We start from the raw sequence: 18503 nt of genomic DNA, 5'->3' as shown, positions 1-18503 counted from the left end.
GGCTTAAGTAGATCTGCTGCTTACAAGGTATCTTAACAGGGAATGATTTTTTTATTTTAAAATCCAGGAGACATCCAGAGACAGAAAGCTGTAGTTTTGCATTGTCAAGATGGCTGCTCTTTGGAAACAGCTCTAGTCAAGCAGAGGTACTAACTCTCAGGATTGCAAAGGTCCTGAAACCTGCCTTGCTTAGAGAAATACTCCCAGAAGAGTAGCAATTTCCAAAATTGCAGGAAAACACCTGCTACAAGTCCAAAAGAATGATTCCTCTCAGACTAAGGCTCCTGCTGGCCTCAAGCAGAGTTCAACACGGGCAGTGCTACTTCAAACACTTCATCATTGCCTCTGCAGGTTCTACTGATGTCCTACTTGTTATGTGCCAGCTCGAAGAGTCTAAGTTCTTAATTATACTCACTGTCTACAGGGAGTATGCTACAGACAAAAACCACACCATTCCAGAAAATACCTTCTTCCTTGTGCAGCTCCTCTGCTCTTTGGCAGTACTGTCAAACAGTAGCAGACTAAATTAAGAAAAAAAAATTCAAACTCACTCTTTCAAAGGTAGAAAGATACTTGTTAAGAATATGAAGATCAGATTTTACTATTCTACAGATTTTGCTCTTTCCTGTTAGCATCTCAGTATTCAAAAAAAACCACAAAACATCCAGTTTTGGTCAGTAAAGTGTCCTTTTAATAAACTCCTTAGCCGCATTTCTCATTCCCTTCCTCCCCCCATAAAATTTTAATTCGCACTTAAGCGGATGGCACAATTTGATGGTGTACAATTTCAGTTTTTAAATCTGCACTCTTAATGCTAAGAGTATCAGGAGCTAGTATTTGACAAAATTACATAGGAGTCAGATGTGCCCATGCAAAAGAAGCAGATCTTTATATACAGTCCCTATTTTCTCTTATAAATTTAAATATTTTAAAAAATGTATTTTCAAAATGTATAAAGTTTAGGGAATACCCCAAATGTATCTTAAAATAAAATGCTTTCTGGTTTCAAAGGTTATTTCAACAATGAAGACTAAATTGCACCAGATAAAAGGCACTTGTGCTGTGTGATGTCTTAAGCAAGTATATGTTAGTTTCATAATACAGTGTCTTGAAGTCATGCAGCTGTCTCTGAGCATCAAGCATCATTAAAGCAGCCAAAAGAGATAGTGAGTAAACTTGATTCCACAGTTGTAAAAACATACAGCCTTGTGCTCCATCTTTGACTCTAAAATCAAACACTACTGAAAAATTGCTGTCACTCACATGGGAATTCAAACTACATTTCATTCTCTCATAAATTACAAAAAGTATACCATTTAATTATGAAACTAAACCACCAGTGAACAGCTCAGTGTTCAAATAGTTTGTGCCACTGAAAGTCTGTATTTATAAACAAGCTAGGGACTAGTTATTCAAGGAGCAGTGCATTGTATTTTCAATTTCCATTTCACTGTTGAGATAAAAGCGCAGTCCTATTTGCCTTCATCTTCTCCAGCCTTTTCATTAAATGGCTATTGGTCATCTCCATCTCTTCTATCTTATCCAGTGCTGTTCTTAACTATAAAAAAAAAAAAAATCACAATCACTTTAGTTTATTAAGGCTTTGTGCTGATCTCAAGCTTGCTAAGGGGAGTAAAAGTATTATGTTTCATAAGACTGCCACAGAAGTTAAGATGTAACATTTCCATTATTGCAGAATTAAACTGTTAAAAATAATTGTGAAGCGAATGAAGTGCAGTGTATTCACTATTGACTATAATGAATTATTTACTACTATAATTCAGTAGTGCATTCACTACTGAACACTAATGAATTCACTATTCACTGAACTGAAGTGTATTAATTCCAAAAGAACTAGGTGCCTGCAACCTCCCATTACATGAAAGCAATTTACCTAGAACAAGGTACTCTCCACCATTACTTGCATACAGATATGTATTCCTATCAAAGTAGCAGGCATCATTCTAGTGATGCAGTAGCTCTTTAGCAAGAATGATTAACAGCTCAGTTAAGTACAGTTTCTCCCCAGAATCCTGTGAGGTGCAAGTTGGAAAATTCCCAGGCTGTCACTTGACATAGGAACCATTCAACTCTCTAGCAATTTTTGTAGAAGGATTACTTTGAAATATAAAGTATTTTAAGTTATCACATTTAGAAAAAAATATCACTTAGATGCTTCCTTTCAAGGAAGTACAGCATTGAATTGTAGTTAGTATTACTTTAATGCACTAGATGTCTTCTTAATGTCATATTGAGACTTGAAGGTCATCTCAAAAAACAATTAAAAGCTGTAATTGAAGATTACAAAAAAAAAAGCTTGGAGGCAAAGGAAAGAGCAGCTCAAGACAGAAAGGAACATACAGCTGGAAAGAAAACCAAGTCAGTTACCTCTCGCTGAAGCTTCCTTTTTTCAGCTTTGAGTTCATCTTCTACTTTTTCTGCGTTTTCTGCTGCATTTTTATATCTTGCAACCTGTCCCTCAAGTCGTCCAATCTGTAAACCCAAATAAGACAAAAGGAACATACGCAGGTGCTCCACCTGGAATTCACCTGCCACCAGCTGCTCTTCTAAGGACACAGCTGAGAAGATACAGAAGGTTAAAGAACTAACAGAGAGTGAAGAGTTGGAATGCAAAAAGTCAACAATTGGGAAACACATGGGATTAAAAATGAAAGTGGAAAGTTGAAAAGCAGAAACTGTATGACAAAGGTGCAAAGTAGAAAGGAGACTGTGAACTGTTATCAACAGATGATGAAAGAGGTCTTGAGCCCAAGCACAGAGTTCAGCAGTAAGGAGAGGACTTGAGACAAATCCTGATTGCAACCTGCAAATGTTAAAACCACTGGCTGGATTGTTTTATGTACCCTGCTACCCCTAGATCCACATGATAGGCTACTAGACTGAATCTGTGCAAAAGAGAAAAGATACACATCTGTGATTTAAATTATAATTCTTCATTAAATTTTTAGGTAATAAGCTGTAGTCAAGTTCCTAAAAAACAAAAGTATGGCAGATTATAAAGACAAACTGAAGCTACCAGCTCTAGAAAAATCAATTTATGTAACTTAATTACTCGTAAGAAAGTTGTAAATACTGTGGAAGGTACAAAACTTACTCTGTAAAGTTGAGAGTTATCTATTAAATCAATCACATTTTGTAAGTCAATAACATGGTTTTATAGCTCAGCATCTCAGTAGATTTTCTCTTATGGTTAGGCTGTGCACAAGTATTTAATTGCAGGAAATATGAAAAATATGCTATCATTCTATGCAAACTAAATATCAAACAGAAAATCAAAGGGTGAAATATGCTTTCATAGTTTTTATTGAAAAAAATATTGTGAAAGTGTGCAGTGTAATAACAATCATGAAAAAAAAACACTTACATTTTGTTCCAAAGTAGTTATATCTTGTTCAGCTTTTGAAAGCTTAAATTTGTATTCACTAATTTGTCTGTTGGCATCTCCTAAACAAAAATTGACATGAATATGTTAGTCAAAGCAACTCTCTAAACTAGCAGTTTCCCTTTTAATTAAAATTCATTAAAAAGACCATTTTATTGAGAAGCCCATATCCAGGATCACAAAGAGGCAAATGTTCTTTTAGCAGTCTACAAGAGTATGGAAAATAAATAATTTTCCTTCAGTTAGAGAACACAGCTACTGTCTCTATAAAAGTGTGTATTAAATCTCAAGTGCACCAATGAGATACACACCTTTTAAAACACATGGTTAGATCAGCAAACTAATTCCTTAGAGAACAGAATCAACATAATAACACACACTGCAAAATGTCAGACCACAATAAACATAATACCAGCAGCATTCAGCTTAGACATCTGTAATAATATTTGAATAAGGAGCACAAGGCTTGAACCTGACTGACAAACTCTAAGGAGCTTGGCAAATTATTTTGCTGCTATATTTGAGCCCTCGCATTGCCAGTGCTTTGTTTATGTTCACGAACACAAGCATGTTAAATGACAATCTGTCAAACAAATAAGTTTTCAGCTGAATAGCTTGCTTGAAATAAAAAGCACCTCAGTGCTTCTATGAAGCAACACTAAATATTATGTTGAATAAATTTTCACGTTTTGCTTCAGGACAAGTCTTCTAGGTTAGGTTTCTATATCAAAGATTGAACAAAATCATCCCACAGAATACATATTTTTTTTAAATCTTAGCTGAAACTCTATTGTCTAACAATTGTATCCAAGTAGTGGCACCCACTCTAGGCAAGATTATCAATTGAAAAATAACTTCCCAGAATGTTTTCTCCAAAACTGAAAGAGATGGATTTTGAAGCTATTCTGCAGTGAGAATTCCATGCAAGGACATATACCAGCAAAACCTATCTGCTCAACAATACAGTCACTCACAATACTACCAGTGCACAACAACAGGAGCTGGAAGTACGCTTTGGAAAGAGAATAACTTTGAACAGTAACAATATACCTACTTTGCATTTCAATTAGCTGCAAGTCAGAGCCATTCTCCAAGCCTATTATATCTGGATTCATGCCATCACTTTTAGAGTATTTCTGTCGTTCTTCTTCTAACTGCATCTTCAGTTTTCTAACCTGAAAAAGGAAGTGTTTCTTTATGAAAAGGAGACTCCCAGAAGTTCAGTAGTTGCTTATCTAAATGTTCAATGGTAAAAAGGCAGAGTAGTCCTGAGATGCCACTGGCTGCGAAGGTTCCATAAACAAGAATAGCAGAGCCATGCAGGAGGGTCAGTCCCTGAGGTCTGTGGCTGTAGGACCCCATCCCCATCACTGGGTGAACATCCTCTGCATGGCAATGCACAACCCAAGCCCACCAGATTGGTCAGTGCTGCAGGGATATCTGCACGTGAGGAGCACCTAGTAACTAACACAGCTCACTTTTCAGAAGAGGAGATAGCATTAAACTCTATTTATGGATTTCTTCTACTGTGTATCTTTTCCCCTCTAAACACACATGAAGATATTGAACACTATCCTAGTGAGCTTACAGACAATAATCCATGACTTTTTTAGCAGTCATCTCTCACACTCCACCTGGAAACAATGGTCCTAGGCAAGTCTGTAGTGCACATTAGTCTTAAATAGTTCCATTTCATGCTACAGCTGCTGTCTCTCAGTTTTTCCAGTAGTCAGGGAACATAGATTTCTTAGCTATGTGCCCTGTGTATGGACATTATGAAAGAAGTAGGAGCTACTTTTTGGACACTTACAAAAATATTATTTGACAGATTAGCAGTACATGAGTTAACTTGCAAAATCCCCATTCATGACACAAATCAAATATGTGATCAGTGAATTTTAAATTATATGGTGCTAAATATGTGCATACATATTTAATACTATAATTTACTGATATTCCAAACAAGTATCTATACTATAATTAAGGTTCATTCACAGCAAACCCAAATGTTGACAAAATGGTTTAAATTTGCAATGTCTTCAATTAAAGGGCAAAAACTGTAGTATTCTTAACAATTGCTCAATGGCTATATGTTTGCTTGAGTCCTTTCTTCTCAAAACAGAGCTGTATTTAAACACAATTAGTTTAATAATATTAATTTTCTCTCTGAGTTACCAAAATGATCAGTGAAATAATATCACTCAGCAATTTTGAAGAAAATGCCACTTGAACTTATGAGAGTGTAATCTTATGACTTTATCATTAGTACACATCCCTAAAGCTCTTTCTTTTATTTTTAAAGTCAGGAAGAAGTTAGATTTCAGCGAACTAGTTAGTGAAATGAGGTTTCTTTACCAACCAAGATCCAAGTCCCATGGATAAGGATACTAGCAAGAGTAACTGCTAATTCCTGGTAGTCAGTGAGGTAAGAATTTGAGTGTTTTATTTTGCTTTAGTGCTTAAGTATTTTATTAAGCACCTTTTATATATAAGTAATAAACAAATATTTGTTTATTACTTATATATAAATACTCAGCAAACTGATACACAAAGGTCTACTTCTGAAATTAATAACTTAGTTTACCTGGGATAGCAATTCCTCCTTTTCTCCAGCCAGTTTTCGTAGCCTGATATCTAAAATCAAAGAACCCAATTAAAAATCAGAGAAATCTGTAATTAAGAATATGTTTTTCATAACTTTTTGTTTGATTCCAACTGAAATGCTCATCCAAGCTAACAGCTCTGGGACCACAAAACTTTGGTATTTCACTAATAACACAACAATCTTCAGTTAACAGCAGAAAAAAGGAGAAAATACTTCATTCACACTGTTTATTAGTATAACAACTGTAAAACAAAGACCTCAGAGTTCAGTAAATCTTTAAAGCAAATTAACAACTGACGATTATTTTTTTTAATACAATAACAGTTTTTTCCCAACATCTAGAACAGCCATTTCCAACAGCAGTTTCTTCTGTTATTATTTGAAAGTTGTCTTTTATGAAAGTTGTTGTCTCTTCACGGAAGCCACTAAGCTTCCCCATGTGTTTAGGAAGTTCGTAAAAAGTGTTCCCAAATGACAAAAAAAGTACCTGGAAAAGGACTCACAGGAATTCAGCAACATCTCTACTTAGTCAGAAGATCAGTAATGGCTACAAAACAGTCTATCAAGCAACACTGTGCTAAGACTAGAGCAGCTCCCTTAGAAATTGTAACTTTGACAGAAATGAAGCATAATGACATTTGTATTGCCCTGTGAGGGAGCCGCAGCAGAAATATGTATCAAGTCTAATTTCTGTCAATAAAAAAACATGTAACTATTATGTACAAGTATAAATCAATTTAGAGATTTTTTTTTACATGTTAACAGAGTTTTACAGTGGATTGACCTTGCATACAATAACTTGCTCAACCCAAGGATAAAATCAAATTAAAGCAACTTAACCCTGAAACCCCCAATTAGTGTCTCCGCTATTCCTGTCATTTTTTGAATGTTTTTGAAACTTCTTTTTCTAATGAATGTGATGGAAGACTGCACTTGATGTACTTTCATTGATTATGTATACTTCTAAAGAATTATTTTCTTGAAACACAATGGAAAACATACTAAGAAACACTTTTAAGCAAGATGTTTTCTGTCACTATTAAAACAGGAACAGGACCAAGAGAACTAATCAGTTTCAAACACCTAAGCACATATTTTTTCTTACTCAAAAGATACATCTGTCTTTTTCACTCAGAACAAACAAAAAAATTAAAATCAGGAAGTTGTGTAAGCATATATTCCAGATGCATCATAGGTGCTTGCATCTGCAACTATAAGTCACACACACTGTGAATGAGAGGAAACAAAGCCCTCAAAAACTCTATAAAGTATGCTAGGATATTTTTACCTAGTGGTCCTTCTCCTGCAGATTCCAAGACCTGAGCAGCTTCCTGTGATACGACTGTTATTGTACCAACCACTGATTCGTGGTTTACATCACCATTTGGTGTGCCATCTGGAATTATAACTAATCCATGTTTCTAAAAATGCAAAGCAAACAAACAAACAAAACTTAGTCATATAACACAAGTGGTAAAATATAAATCAACAGATAGGTTTTTTAAGAGCTTTTCGAGTTCACTGAAACAGTTACAATGATACAGATCATTTATCCTACCCTAAGGTCAGGTTTTCAGACTGCACAAGAATAGTAACCATTCTTCCTCTTTTTTACTGACCTCGATTTCATGCCCCATTCCTGGATTTCTGTTACTGTAAAGTAACTACTACCAACATACCTGTCCTCTCTTCATTGTTTCCTTCAGGTCAGCCAACTCCTCTCTGAGCTCATCTCGCTCATTCTTAATGCAGTCAAAGTAATCTTTCTGTCTTTCTAGGGCCTGGGCTCAGGCAGATAGCAAGAAAAAGAATGGCACAGAGAAAAAGCATATGACAGACAGCAGAAAGATTTTCTACAAGTAAATACAAAGAGCTCAATACAAGTAAAGAAATTAAAAGCGCTTTTAAAATATGTTGTAACATACATTTCTGAAAACTGCCTTCTACAAGTTGCACATCTAACTTCATGCTGAGTTTGTCATAACTTTTTTTTTCACACAAGTCTTAGATTATTTGAGATTTTTTTTCAGTGAATTCTATTTTTGTGATGAATTTTGATAAACTAAATTGAGTACCAAAAGAGTAAGTGATTCTTCTTCATACAGGCACTCTGCAGCAAGAAATAAAATTTGCTGAAACTCAAATGGCGAAGATCCTAAAACATTACATCTATTGAACTAATTCCTCTGCCTTTTATAAGGTACAGAAGGAGAAATCATACATCATAGCAGACCTTGAATGTATCCACTCACAAATACTAGTTTATTTACTAGTTGCTTAAGGGTTACAACACCATCTACTAAACCCAAAGCAATCAGTTTTAGAGGAAAAAAAAAAAAAGCAGCAAACACTAGTAGCACTGTTTTAGCACCAAAAAAGTATGGCAGCTAGAAGTGCAATATAGGTGTAGACAGATTTGCCTAACTATGCTGGAGAGGTTACCTGGCAGATAGTTGGAGACTTACTTGACTGGGCAGCATTCAATACTGTATGTATTAAAAATAATCCTCACCATGCAACAAGTGCAAAAGTATACACACATTTTTTGCCAAGAAAATGATCCAACTAAACCTTGTGCTATGCATGACTGTGTAGGAATGGACTGATACCAAGAAAGAAATGCAGGTGTATACATTTGTACTGTATTTGCTGCATGTAGTGGCAGTATGCTGAATTTTAATAGTCATCTAGAATCTGTATACTAGAGCAATATTTTAAAGCATTACTCAGTTTTAACAGAAAATTTTGACAAGTGCTGTTGCACTTGATTTATTTGTATGTAAATGTAACATTTAAAATAAAGGCAATTCAACCTATGGGAAAACATTAGTTGGCACCTCAATTTAAAAATTTGTAACATGTCCCTTTATTTCCTAGCACACACTAGATCTCTAACTACATAATAAACAGCATGAAGAACCTTAATCATTACATAATTTGTAATGATTTTGCTCTACTTAAAAGACACACACATCTCTTTAATTTTTGAAGAAAAATGGCAGAGATAGAAGGGGAAGTAAGCTCACCACTTGAGAGAATGGATACACCAGCCCAGAATCACAGATACAGATTGTGTGTACTTGACAGTGTCCTGTAACAATGCTGACCTTCCCCAAACATATTTTCTATCCTCACCCCCTCCTAACACAAGTTTTGGAAAATTCTGATGAAGAAAGTGAAACTGATACAGCTATGTATTTCTACCTACGTCAATCTAAGTAATCACTATTCAAAAGCAGTAAAAATCCTAGTGTTTGTAGGCCCAGGGTTTAATTTAGTATGACATGGATTTTACACAAAAATCTATCTCTGCAATTCTTCTATTGGGGCAGGAAACAGAAATCAGGACAACAAAGTTCTGCAGACAGGTTTTACCATACTGATATGAGCAAAATCTGATCATATGCCAGAATGCAGAGATGTTTGGGGTCCTATTTTCTAAATATTCCAAAGGCCTTCATGACCTTTGTACCAAATTCAGAGTTGCCATTACTAACTGAAAATTTGGAGCCACTAAACAGTAGAATAACTGTATATTTCAGGAATATAACCCAAAGCTGTAACTCAGTGTCCTCAAAATGATCTAATTTGATATCAAATATAACCACAAATTTCAAGCACTGCAGAAACAGGTCAACATAAAAAGGCAGGTGTAAAACAAACTTGTGCTATTTTTCTTCTGTTTGTATCCCTTTCTTTTTCTGAAACAGGTGAAAGGTCTTGCACACATTGTAAAATTAGATTACAATTTTATTTATAAACTACGTTGTGAAGCTTCACAGAGATTTCTAAAGCTGGAATAGAGTAAAAATTAGCAAAGCTGCTCATTAGGACGGAGAAAGGCTCAAAAACTGTGAGCTAAGAAAACTATGTAAATATTTATAGATGTGAGAAGGAAAAGAGCAGCATTTTTTACATTTTCTTATTGAAGAGAGCTCAATTCTGAGAATTAAAAAAAAAAAAAAAACAAAAAACAAACAAACAAGAAAAAATGACCAGTTATGGTGTTTACAATAATACCAACTGGCAGGGCAATTCTGGCCAAAGGAAAATATATCTATCTTTCTTGTCATTCTGGCTGATAGCTATATTTGCATATGGGATATGCTTGTACTCACTCTGGCAATGTATTTGAAAGTGCACAGAAATATTGCACAAATTGAGACAGTCCAATATACAAGTGAGAGAAGTAAGTATGGAAAGAATAGGGTAAATTAAAGATAAAAAGCTTTCAGAAGAATCTTCAGAAAACTCCAACAGAGTGCTGAAATTTTTTTATGGTGGAAGAGAAAGACTGAAGCATGGAAAAAAAACATATAAGATGGCATAGCTTTTGAACTGGGCACCATCAATTAAAAGGCAATTTTTCAAGGTGACTTGAACTCCAGCAAATAAAACGATTTTTAAATAAATCTGCATATAATGAAATATGGTGTAAAAAAGTCAGGTAGAGAGAAATGACCCCTGAGCCGTTAAGAGGCAGATAATTCCTTTTTAAAGGCTTTCCAATTAACTTCCTATTGCCACCAGGCAATCTGCTTGTGTCCCAGAGCAGCCACAAGTTCAGAGCCATGGTCAGGCTGACTCAGCTCTATGACTTCTGCACTGCCCAGAAGCAAAGCTGAAAAAACCCTGCCTGACCTACATTAGCTGAAAAGTATCAGCACAGTTCTTCCTGTACCACCTTTCTTCCTACACAGGAACTTTACGGATGCTCCTCAAAAAGTCACCTTCAACCACTGTTTCAATTACAACTCTCAATACCCAAAGTATCACAAAACCAACTTGGTTCAGTGTTGCATCCAAGCTAACCAATCCTGCAAGGATCAGAAGTGCAACACAGGAATGTGCAAGTTGGTTGCAGAAGTCAATTCAAGATCATTTTTACCACTAGGCATGCCATCAAAAATTTTGCAAAAAAATCATAAAATTGTATGTGTAACAGTTCATGTTACAGCTTTAATTAGTACTAATTATTATGCAAGAAAAGATAAAGTGTGGCTCCTTTTCTGAGGAAGAGAAAGATTGCAAAACATTTTATTCAGTTAAGTTGGGAGTGGCCTTAATTTCTTTGGAGTACACACATTCCTTGGGGTGCAGAGGGCATCCATCTACTTCTAAATTAAAAAAATACCTTTCCTCCCATATTTGATTCATACCCCTATTTTTTTATCTTTCCAATTAATTGTCTCCTGGAGATCAAACACTTCTTTGGTTATGGAGTCTATATTCTCCTGCATACGTTGATTCGCCTGTGGTAAATAGGATGAGGGAAGAATAAAAGAGGAAAGAGAAGTAAGGAAATGGAAAAAAAATCCCAAACATTAAAATAGATAAAGGAAACTAAGTAATAAAAGTCAACCAAAGAGTTTGTGAGCATGGAGTTACAGAAACAGTGTGCAGTTTAATATAAAATATTTCTCATTAATTCATGCAAGAGAATGGTATTTAATTCTATTCAATCAACGCTGTTGGGAAGACTTATTGCAGCTAGAGTTAATTTTCTTTAGTGACTGTTCCCACTGCAGTCTGTGGATAGAAACAATTATCCTGCTGTACCTTCCAGATACTTTCAAGTCCCCTTTGGAAGTGAACATTAATGTTAACAATTGGATTTATTAATGTTTTATAAATTAATCTTCTTGGAAGCATAAAGAAGGAAGTTTGAATCAAACATCCAGGAAGCAAAAAACAACTGCTGACTGCTTTCTGCTAAGATATGAATACATATCAAGTGTAGTCCTACTTTTTTAGCTGACTATCACTGCATTTTGCTGCTTGTCCTGCAAACATAATTAAATCCTTAGCTATGAAGATGACTAAGAATTTTAAGGGTTAGAGACAATTTTTTTCCCTCTTAAGGAGTGAACTTGATTTTACATCTGGGAATGGAAGATAATGTCTTTCTGCAAAAAACTACATGGCTTCAACTAGGTTTTCTGTTAGTGTTAATAGATGGGAAAAAGACACAAATAAGCAGTAAATACGGGTCAAATCTTCAAAGGGACTGGATGTATTTGTGACTATTTGACACATGCTACATTCTACCAAAGCAAACATTCCAGACAAATCTACTGTATATTCCTGGTTCATACACTTAAACCCCAGCAAAAACCCGAACAAGAACATGCAAAGTTGTTCTTTAATTCTCAGGGAAGTCAAAGATAACTTAGAGCAAGCAACAGAGCCACAACAGAATTTTTTCGCATTTAGAATTTTTTGTCAGCATTTATCTAACTCAAAATGCTGGTATTTAGGATAATCTTAATCCTTTTCTACTGCTAGTAACTCATATCAACTCCAGTTCATGAAGGACAATACTTCCAAAACTCAACTAGGACTTTTCAGAAACCATTTGAAGTTACAGTATTACCACCTAGAGAGCACAAGAATACAGTGAAGAAATAAGGATCAGTGAACTATTACACAGCTTTTGAAAATGACAGTGGAGACTTTGGCCTACACAATTAAAAATAATCCATTTTTACTGCAATAAAGAGACAGTGGGAAAATTACATAATTGAACTACAACTTCCAATTAAAATCATTGGGAAATGGACACACACATACTGCTGACAATATACATACAGACATACATATATATATATAAATATATATAAATTTCTTTGTGACCATTTTAAAATGAAGACTGATAACAGCTCTGGGATTTCAGGGTTGGTGGGTTTCCTTCCAGAAACAAAAGGGAAAAGGGGAAAAAGAACGAGGTGAGAGGGGAAAAGAATACACTGCACACCCAATAACGTGGTCATGACCCAGTAACATGCTGACCAGGGTCGTTGTGTGTTACATTTGACTGGTAAGCAAACAAATACTCAGTATGGCAAACTTTTTGATTGATTTGATTATCAAAATTGTTGATACTCACAAAAATCTGAAATAACTGAAATGGAAAGTTTTGGGAAAGACGAAGACTAACATTTGGTATTATCCATGCATCAGAACTTTTGGTAATGGAAAATTATTTGGAAAATTATTGACAAATATTAGTTCTGTCCTCACAACAAAGGAAAGACACAAGGAACATTCATGAGAGAACCACAATTCTCACAAGAATTAAAGGTTTTGCAAGACGTTAACACATTTGAAAACCTTGCAGAGACATTTTTAGCTTCATAAATTTAGGACACTCAGTAGCTTAAATACTACCCATTAAAACAAGATAAATTATTTATTAAAAATGCAAGATAGCATTTAATCCTGTTTTGTGTATGATTCCCATGTAAATCTTACACCATATTTATTTGCACAGGTTCTATCATACACTCATATGACCATACCTCTATCAATTCATCTCTCTGTCGAAGGCCCTCTTTAAGTTCATCCAACTTATGCTGCAGAATACTGCAGGTGTGTTTCTGTCTTTCCAATTCCTGTATTAAATAAATCAATTATTTACATTTATTTTGAGTTATCTAAGAAATTACTGCAAAGATTTGAGAAATTATACCTACCAAGCAGTTAAAAAAACCCAATTGAATCAGTCTAAATAAGTTGTCCAGATACTTACTACACAGAATATTTTATTTAATGAAGTGTAGAGAGAAAAAATGCCATAAAGACTTAAGCCCAATACTAACAAGTAAAGCTACTCAAAGTCTTCAACTGTTCTTACCAAGTAGTCCAGATTTCTGTACTTTATGATTAGAAAAAAAAAAAAAATACCTTTGACTTCTCTTCATTCTCCCTATAGAACTCTGCTATCTGTTCTTCTTTCTCCTCAATAACATCCTTTAAAGTATCCACTTGGTAAATCAAGTTGTTTTTTTCATTATCTAGTTGAGCATTGGAAACCATAGCTTTCTTGTACTTCTCCTCAACTTCAGCTAGTGAATCCTACAGATAGCAGAAAAGTTTACATTAGTCTAACTTTCTGATGCATCGTTATAATGTTAAAATACCACCATAATGCTAAAGTATGAGATGTTAGACATGAAAATTATGCAACCATTTTTGTTTCTGAAATATATTCTTTAGCGATATCAAGTAACAGTTTAGTTCCATTACTCAACTTGGCTCATACACAACAATGGAAAGTTATCATTACAAAAGCATGAAAAATACAGGATTCCACTTGCATTTTCTACTCTGCCACATTCACAGCAACTCACAGAGATACAGCAGTAATATCAGTGTCTCATTCTAGTGAATACCACATATCCAGCAGCAATATCACTATTCTCAAGGCATGCATGAGAAAACAGTTCAGAATGAGGCAACAAATCTAACCGAGAGCATGAACAGTTAAATCAGTAAAAGAGATCACAAAAATAATTCCAAGAGTAGATTTAACATAATTCTCATTATTTAAGTAGTGCCCTATGACCTTAGATTCAAAATTTTAAGATAGCCACATTATTCCTGTAGTAAGGATTTGCTATTTAAACAGGTATTTTATCTTTGGTTTATTTACTAACTTTTTTTTAAAAAGCATGTAAAGATTGACAAACTTGGTTCTCTACTAAAGGTGTATGTGCCTTGCTATACAGCATCTTACACAAACCTCCCCCATTTACCGTCTTATCCTGCTTTTAGTAATATTTGGGTTTTTTTGTCAGAGCTATAACAAATGTCAACCATTTAAATACTTAAAACAACTATCACTCCAGGCACTTATGGAATCCAGGCACATACATTATACAGGTGTTGGGACTACATGATCTTTTAAGGTCTATTCCAACACCTTAACATTCTGTGATTTAAGAACAATAAAAATTGACTTTAGGAGTCCTAATTTTAGAACTGAATTATTAAGCCAATCCCTGGATGAAGTAGATCTATGCCCTACTACAAATCTCACTGTACTTCACACAATCTGTTCCTTGAAGGCATAAAGTAGCATTATCTCCATTTTTAATTACCTGTATTATGACAGTAGAAGCAGTAGCACAGGAAGAGCACGAAGCTTGGGCTTACAGAAAACTGAACACTAAAACTAAGATATTGAGAGAAGGTGGCAACAATCTAAGTTTTCTAAGAAAATACTGAAGACCGCTATCTGTTACGCAGTAAAATTATGCAGTCATTTTTGTTTTGGAATTATAGTCATGTCTTCTATTTAGAAATTCCAAGTCACAGTTCAATATTCAGAGCCATGGTCAGGCTGATAAGAAAGTGAAAAACAAATCCCTATCCTCAGACACTATTCCATGTTGTAAATCTCCAGTCTGGCAAAGGTGTCCTTAGAGTATGTATTTTACCTTTTATAATTTTACCATAATCACATGTATTTATACATTTCTATTCCATTCACTGAATTCTGGAATTTTCTGCTGGAGAAACACAGTTTTTTGGAACCCCAGAAAAAATAATTACAGATCAAAAGACACAAAACAGTGTAAGTTTGAAAGTATAAGACAAGTACCATTATCATCTAGGAAGTAATAGCAAACAGCAAAGATGACTCAGGATAAGAAAAAAAAGTATAAATGTAAGGGCAGGCAAGTAATTCTAAAGATTAAAACAAGAGAAAATATTTCTTTTTTATGCTATAAATATGACAAATATTGTAAAGATTAGCGAAACAAAATGCTAGAGACAGCAAACCTAAAGACTTTCAAAGAATAATCTAGTTTAGAACAAAAAAAAAAAAAGGAAAATACTAGGATTCTAATGAATCCTATAGTAATTCTACAGGGAGGTATGAAACTTAACCAAAAAAAATGCAACTAGGGAAAAAGTCATATCTGATTATTTCTGTGAATGTGGTGACTGGGGTCATGTAGTAATTTAGTTTGGCAGAGATCTCTGAATGCCATCTGGTCTAATCTCCTAACTAAAGAGGGTCAGCTAAGATCAGGCTGCTCACAGCTCATCTCCATTTTAAGTATCTCCAGAAACCTAGACTGCAAATGGTCAAACTTGCTGGACCTGCATCAGTGTTTGCTTTCCTTGTGAAAATTTTTTCTTGAGTTCTAATTGGAATTTCTGCTCTTATAACTCAACTTTTGTCTGTTGCCTATTTCGCTTGCAAAGAAGTCTGCCCTCTACTCTCCACAGCCTCCTATCAGACGGGCTGAAAACAGCAGCAATATTGCCAACCACTACTCCAAGACTTATCAAAGCCCCTTGTTTCAGCCTCTTACTGTACACCACATATTGCAGGACTCCAGCCTTAAAAGACAAGACTAGGTTGGGGCTTGAAACATTGTATTAGAACATCATTAATTAAAAAAACAATGGCAGGGGAGAGTGAATCTGCAGTTACAAAAGCGGAATAGATTGATTTGGATACTAAAGAGTGAAAACTGCTTCTGAGAGAGAAGCTAAATTATGTCTAAGTCTCTATTGGGTTAAAAGAACTGAAACATTGCAAAGACTTCTTTGTAACTGTCTTCTTTTCAAGTTTACACATATTCCTCATGGTTCAAGAATTCTAAGCAGTTTCATGAAGTCTTCCAGTTTGATTTGAAATAATTTCTGAAACACTTGAAGGAGACTGTAGGATTTTTAAGGATGAAGTATTAGGAATGGGATGGAATGAAAATACATAAGGGTCTGCAGATAACCTAAAGCTATGAAGAAATACCACCCACAACTTTATCAGTAAAGTCAAAGTGCTACAAAAATTAGCTTGCTCAGCTAGAACAAGATGATTCAAGCCAACAGACATCATCAAGACAGTGCACTGTTAGCAGCATAAAAGAAAAATTCTGAGGAAAGAAACAGAATTCCTTTCCAGTTGATGCAAAGAAATATATAAAGAAGCAACAAAACTTAATCAAACTGAGACAGGAAAAGATTTGAAGACCTTACTAAACCAGAACTAGCCACACTAGAGTTTATCCTGCTGACAGTCAGTATATTTGTAGCCAGGTATAACCCACACTTTTAGCAGCATAACGGCAACCACAAAGCTCAGAAGATATTTGGATTACAAATCCCCATTAGTCCACCACTGGAAAAAACCCAACCAAACAAACAAAAACTCCAACACTGAAACATAGTGTTATGTGTAAATGAATATAAATGTAAATGTGTAAATGTATAGTGTAAATGAAGATACCTTGGTAACTCTTCTATAACATACGCAAGACAAAACTGATCAAGTACAAGCTGAGAAAAAAGCAGTACTTTCCTAATTAAAAAAAAGGTTCCCAAAGAATCTCTATGGATTGTGAACTAACTTAGGAACATATTATCCAGTGTTAGCAGCAACATAAAATAGAGTTCAATTCTGAAAGCTGAGCATAGATGAAGATCTTACTATTGCACACTATTACTCTTTGGTAACTGCAATGGATTACAATAAATAGTAATCCATTAGCCATGTGTCAGAACAGTAATCATGGGATGCTTGCAAACACAAAAGTATGAGAGATCCATTCTGAAAATATGAAGCAGTCTCACATTACACTCAATTTGTGTCTCATATGTCTATGTCTAATAATCTTGTAATCTACTACTCTTTGAAGTGCTTTTAATAGGGAAATATAACTAAACAAAAACATACTTCATCTGAACATATTGCTATCAGGTTTAAAGTTACCTTTAGAGGTAAAGTTATCCTTCAAAGAGAAATATTTTTTGCTACACTAAACAGTTTGTATTACATTATTTTCCCCTTACTGTATCATCTAATGTATTGTTAAATTGAAGAAACTCAAGGAAGCTGATAAATACATCACTGAAAAATGCTCTAATACAAGAAGCATTCATTTAATTCAGTCTCTATATAGACATAAAATATGAAAAGTTCTCTACTTTTACATGAAACTGTTCACAATTAGACCACAGAAAAAACAGAACAAATAGCCTGGAAAAGATTTGTAAGCCCCATAATTTGTTGAATTCTGTTTCCCTTCAATACAAAACAGTGGAAAGTATGATTATTTTAAGTTTACTGCACTGTTAATTGTGTGAAAATGTATAAAAGAAAGGCACACATACTAGTTTAAACAAGTCAAAATACAGACAAATCTCCTGTGGAAGACTACACCTAGCAGAGGTAGTTAGTTCAGAGCGGTGCTGCAGTGCAAACAGCAGACTGTACCCTCAGTAGGGTGAAATGGATGGAGTTTCCAGCAAGAGCAGTGACCTGGCACTGACCCTTTGCACAACAAGGGCATGGGGACCCATGGCACCAGCCAGGTAAGTGGCCACTCAGAGATATGAGTGCCACTGGCTCAGCAGGAAGATCCCAGACCCTCGGTGTGCAGGGACCACAGATACAAAAGCCCACAGACCACTTGGTTCAAGGTCCCTCCTTGGCAGCACCCAGCTTGATCTCAAGCTAGTTTTGTGTGACTTTGCTATGAGTACTTTGAGAAATCAGATATCTGAGACTCTGTTATGGGAAACCTGTGGCCAAGCCTGAAAGGAAAACTGGTCTGACTTTGTGAGAGTGGTGTGTGTAGCCAGTGTAGCGCAGCACCCATTGACTCACTTGGTGACTCACTGGGGAGTTTTGCTCCCAGCAGTCAAAGTCTGAGTGGTGGGAATGTGACTACCACAGTGGATGCTGGATTGCCAGACAGG

At 35.2% G+C, this 18503-nt stretch overlaps 1 protein-coding gene across 16 annotated transcripts in view; it reads right to left on the bottom strand.

Annotated features, from left to right (window-relative positions):
• Positions 1–668: 668 nt before the first annotated feature.
• The window catches only part of LRRFIP2 (LRR binding FLII interacting protein 2), a 55608-nt gene continuing 37773 nt past the window's right edge, over positions 669–18503 (bottom strand). For 8 of the 16 annotated variants that reach the window (XM_014258696.2, XM_014258695.2, XM_014258694.2 and 5 more), the window contains 10 exons: positions 13692–13862; positions 13307–13399; positions 11168–11260; positions 7688–7789; positions 7297–7429; positions 5988–6037; positions 4458–4578; positions 3386–3465; positions 2389–2493; positions 669–1558 (listed from right to left, as the gene is read on the bottom strand). In XM_014258696.2, the coding sequence (XP_014114171.2) occupies positions 1448–1558; positions 2389–2493; positions 3386–3465; positions 4458–4578; positions 5988–6037; positions 7297–7429; positions 7688–7789; positions 11168–11260; positions 13307–13399; positions 13692–13862 (1059 nt within the window). In that variant the 3' untranslated portion in view covers positions 669–1447. The remainder of the gene's footprint in view (positions 1559–2388; positions 2494–3385; positions 3466–4457; positions 4579–5987; positions 6038–7296; positions 7430–7687; positions 7790–11167; positions 11261–13306; positions 13400–13691; positions 13863–18503) is intronic. The other 8 variants (XM_014258698.2, XM_088066702.1, XM_088066728.1 and 5 more) reach the window with 2 other exon arrangements.

The sequence above is a fragment of the Pseudopodoces humilis genome, chromosome 1, assembly GCF_049639895.1.
Source record: "Pseudopodoces humilis isolate 2021_Gansu_Grassland_sample_001 chromosome 1, ASM4963989v1, whole genome shotgun sequence".
Lineage (NCBI taxonomy): Eukaryota > Metazoa > Chordata > Aves > Passeriformes > Paridae > Pseudopodoces > Pseudopodoces humilis.
The sequence above is the reverse complement of the archived record's forward strand: the minus strand, read 5'-3'. Positions and strand labels throughout refer to the sequence as shown.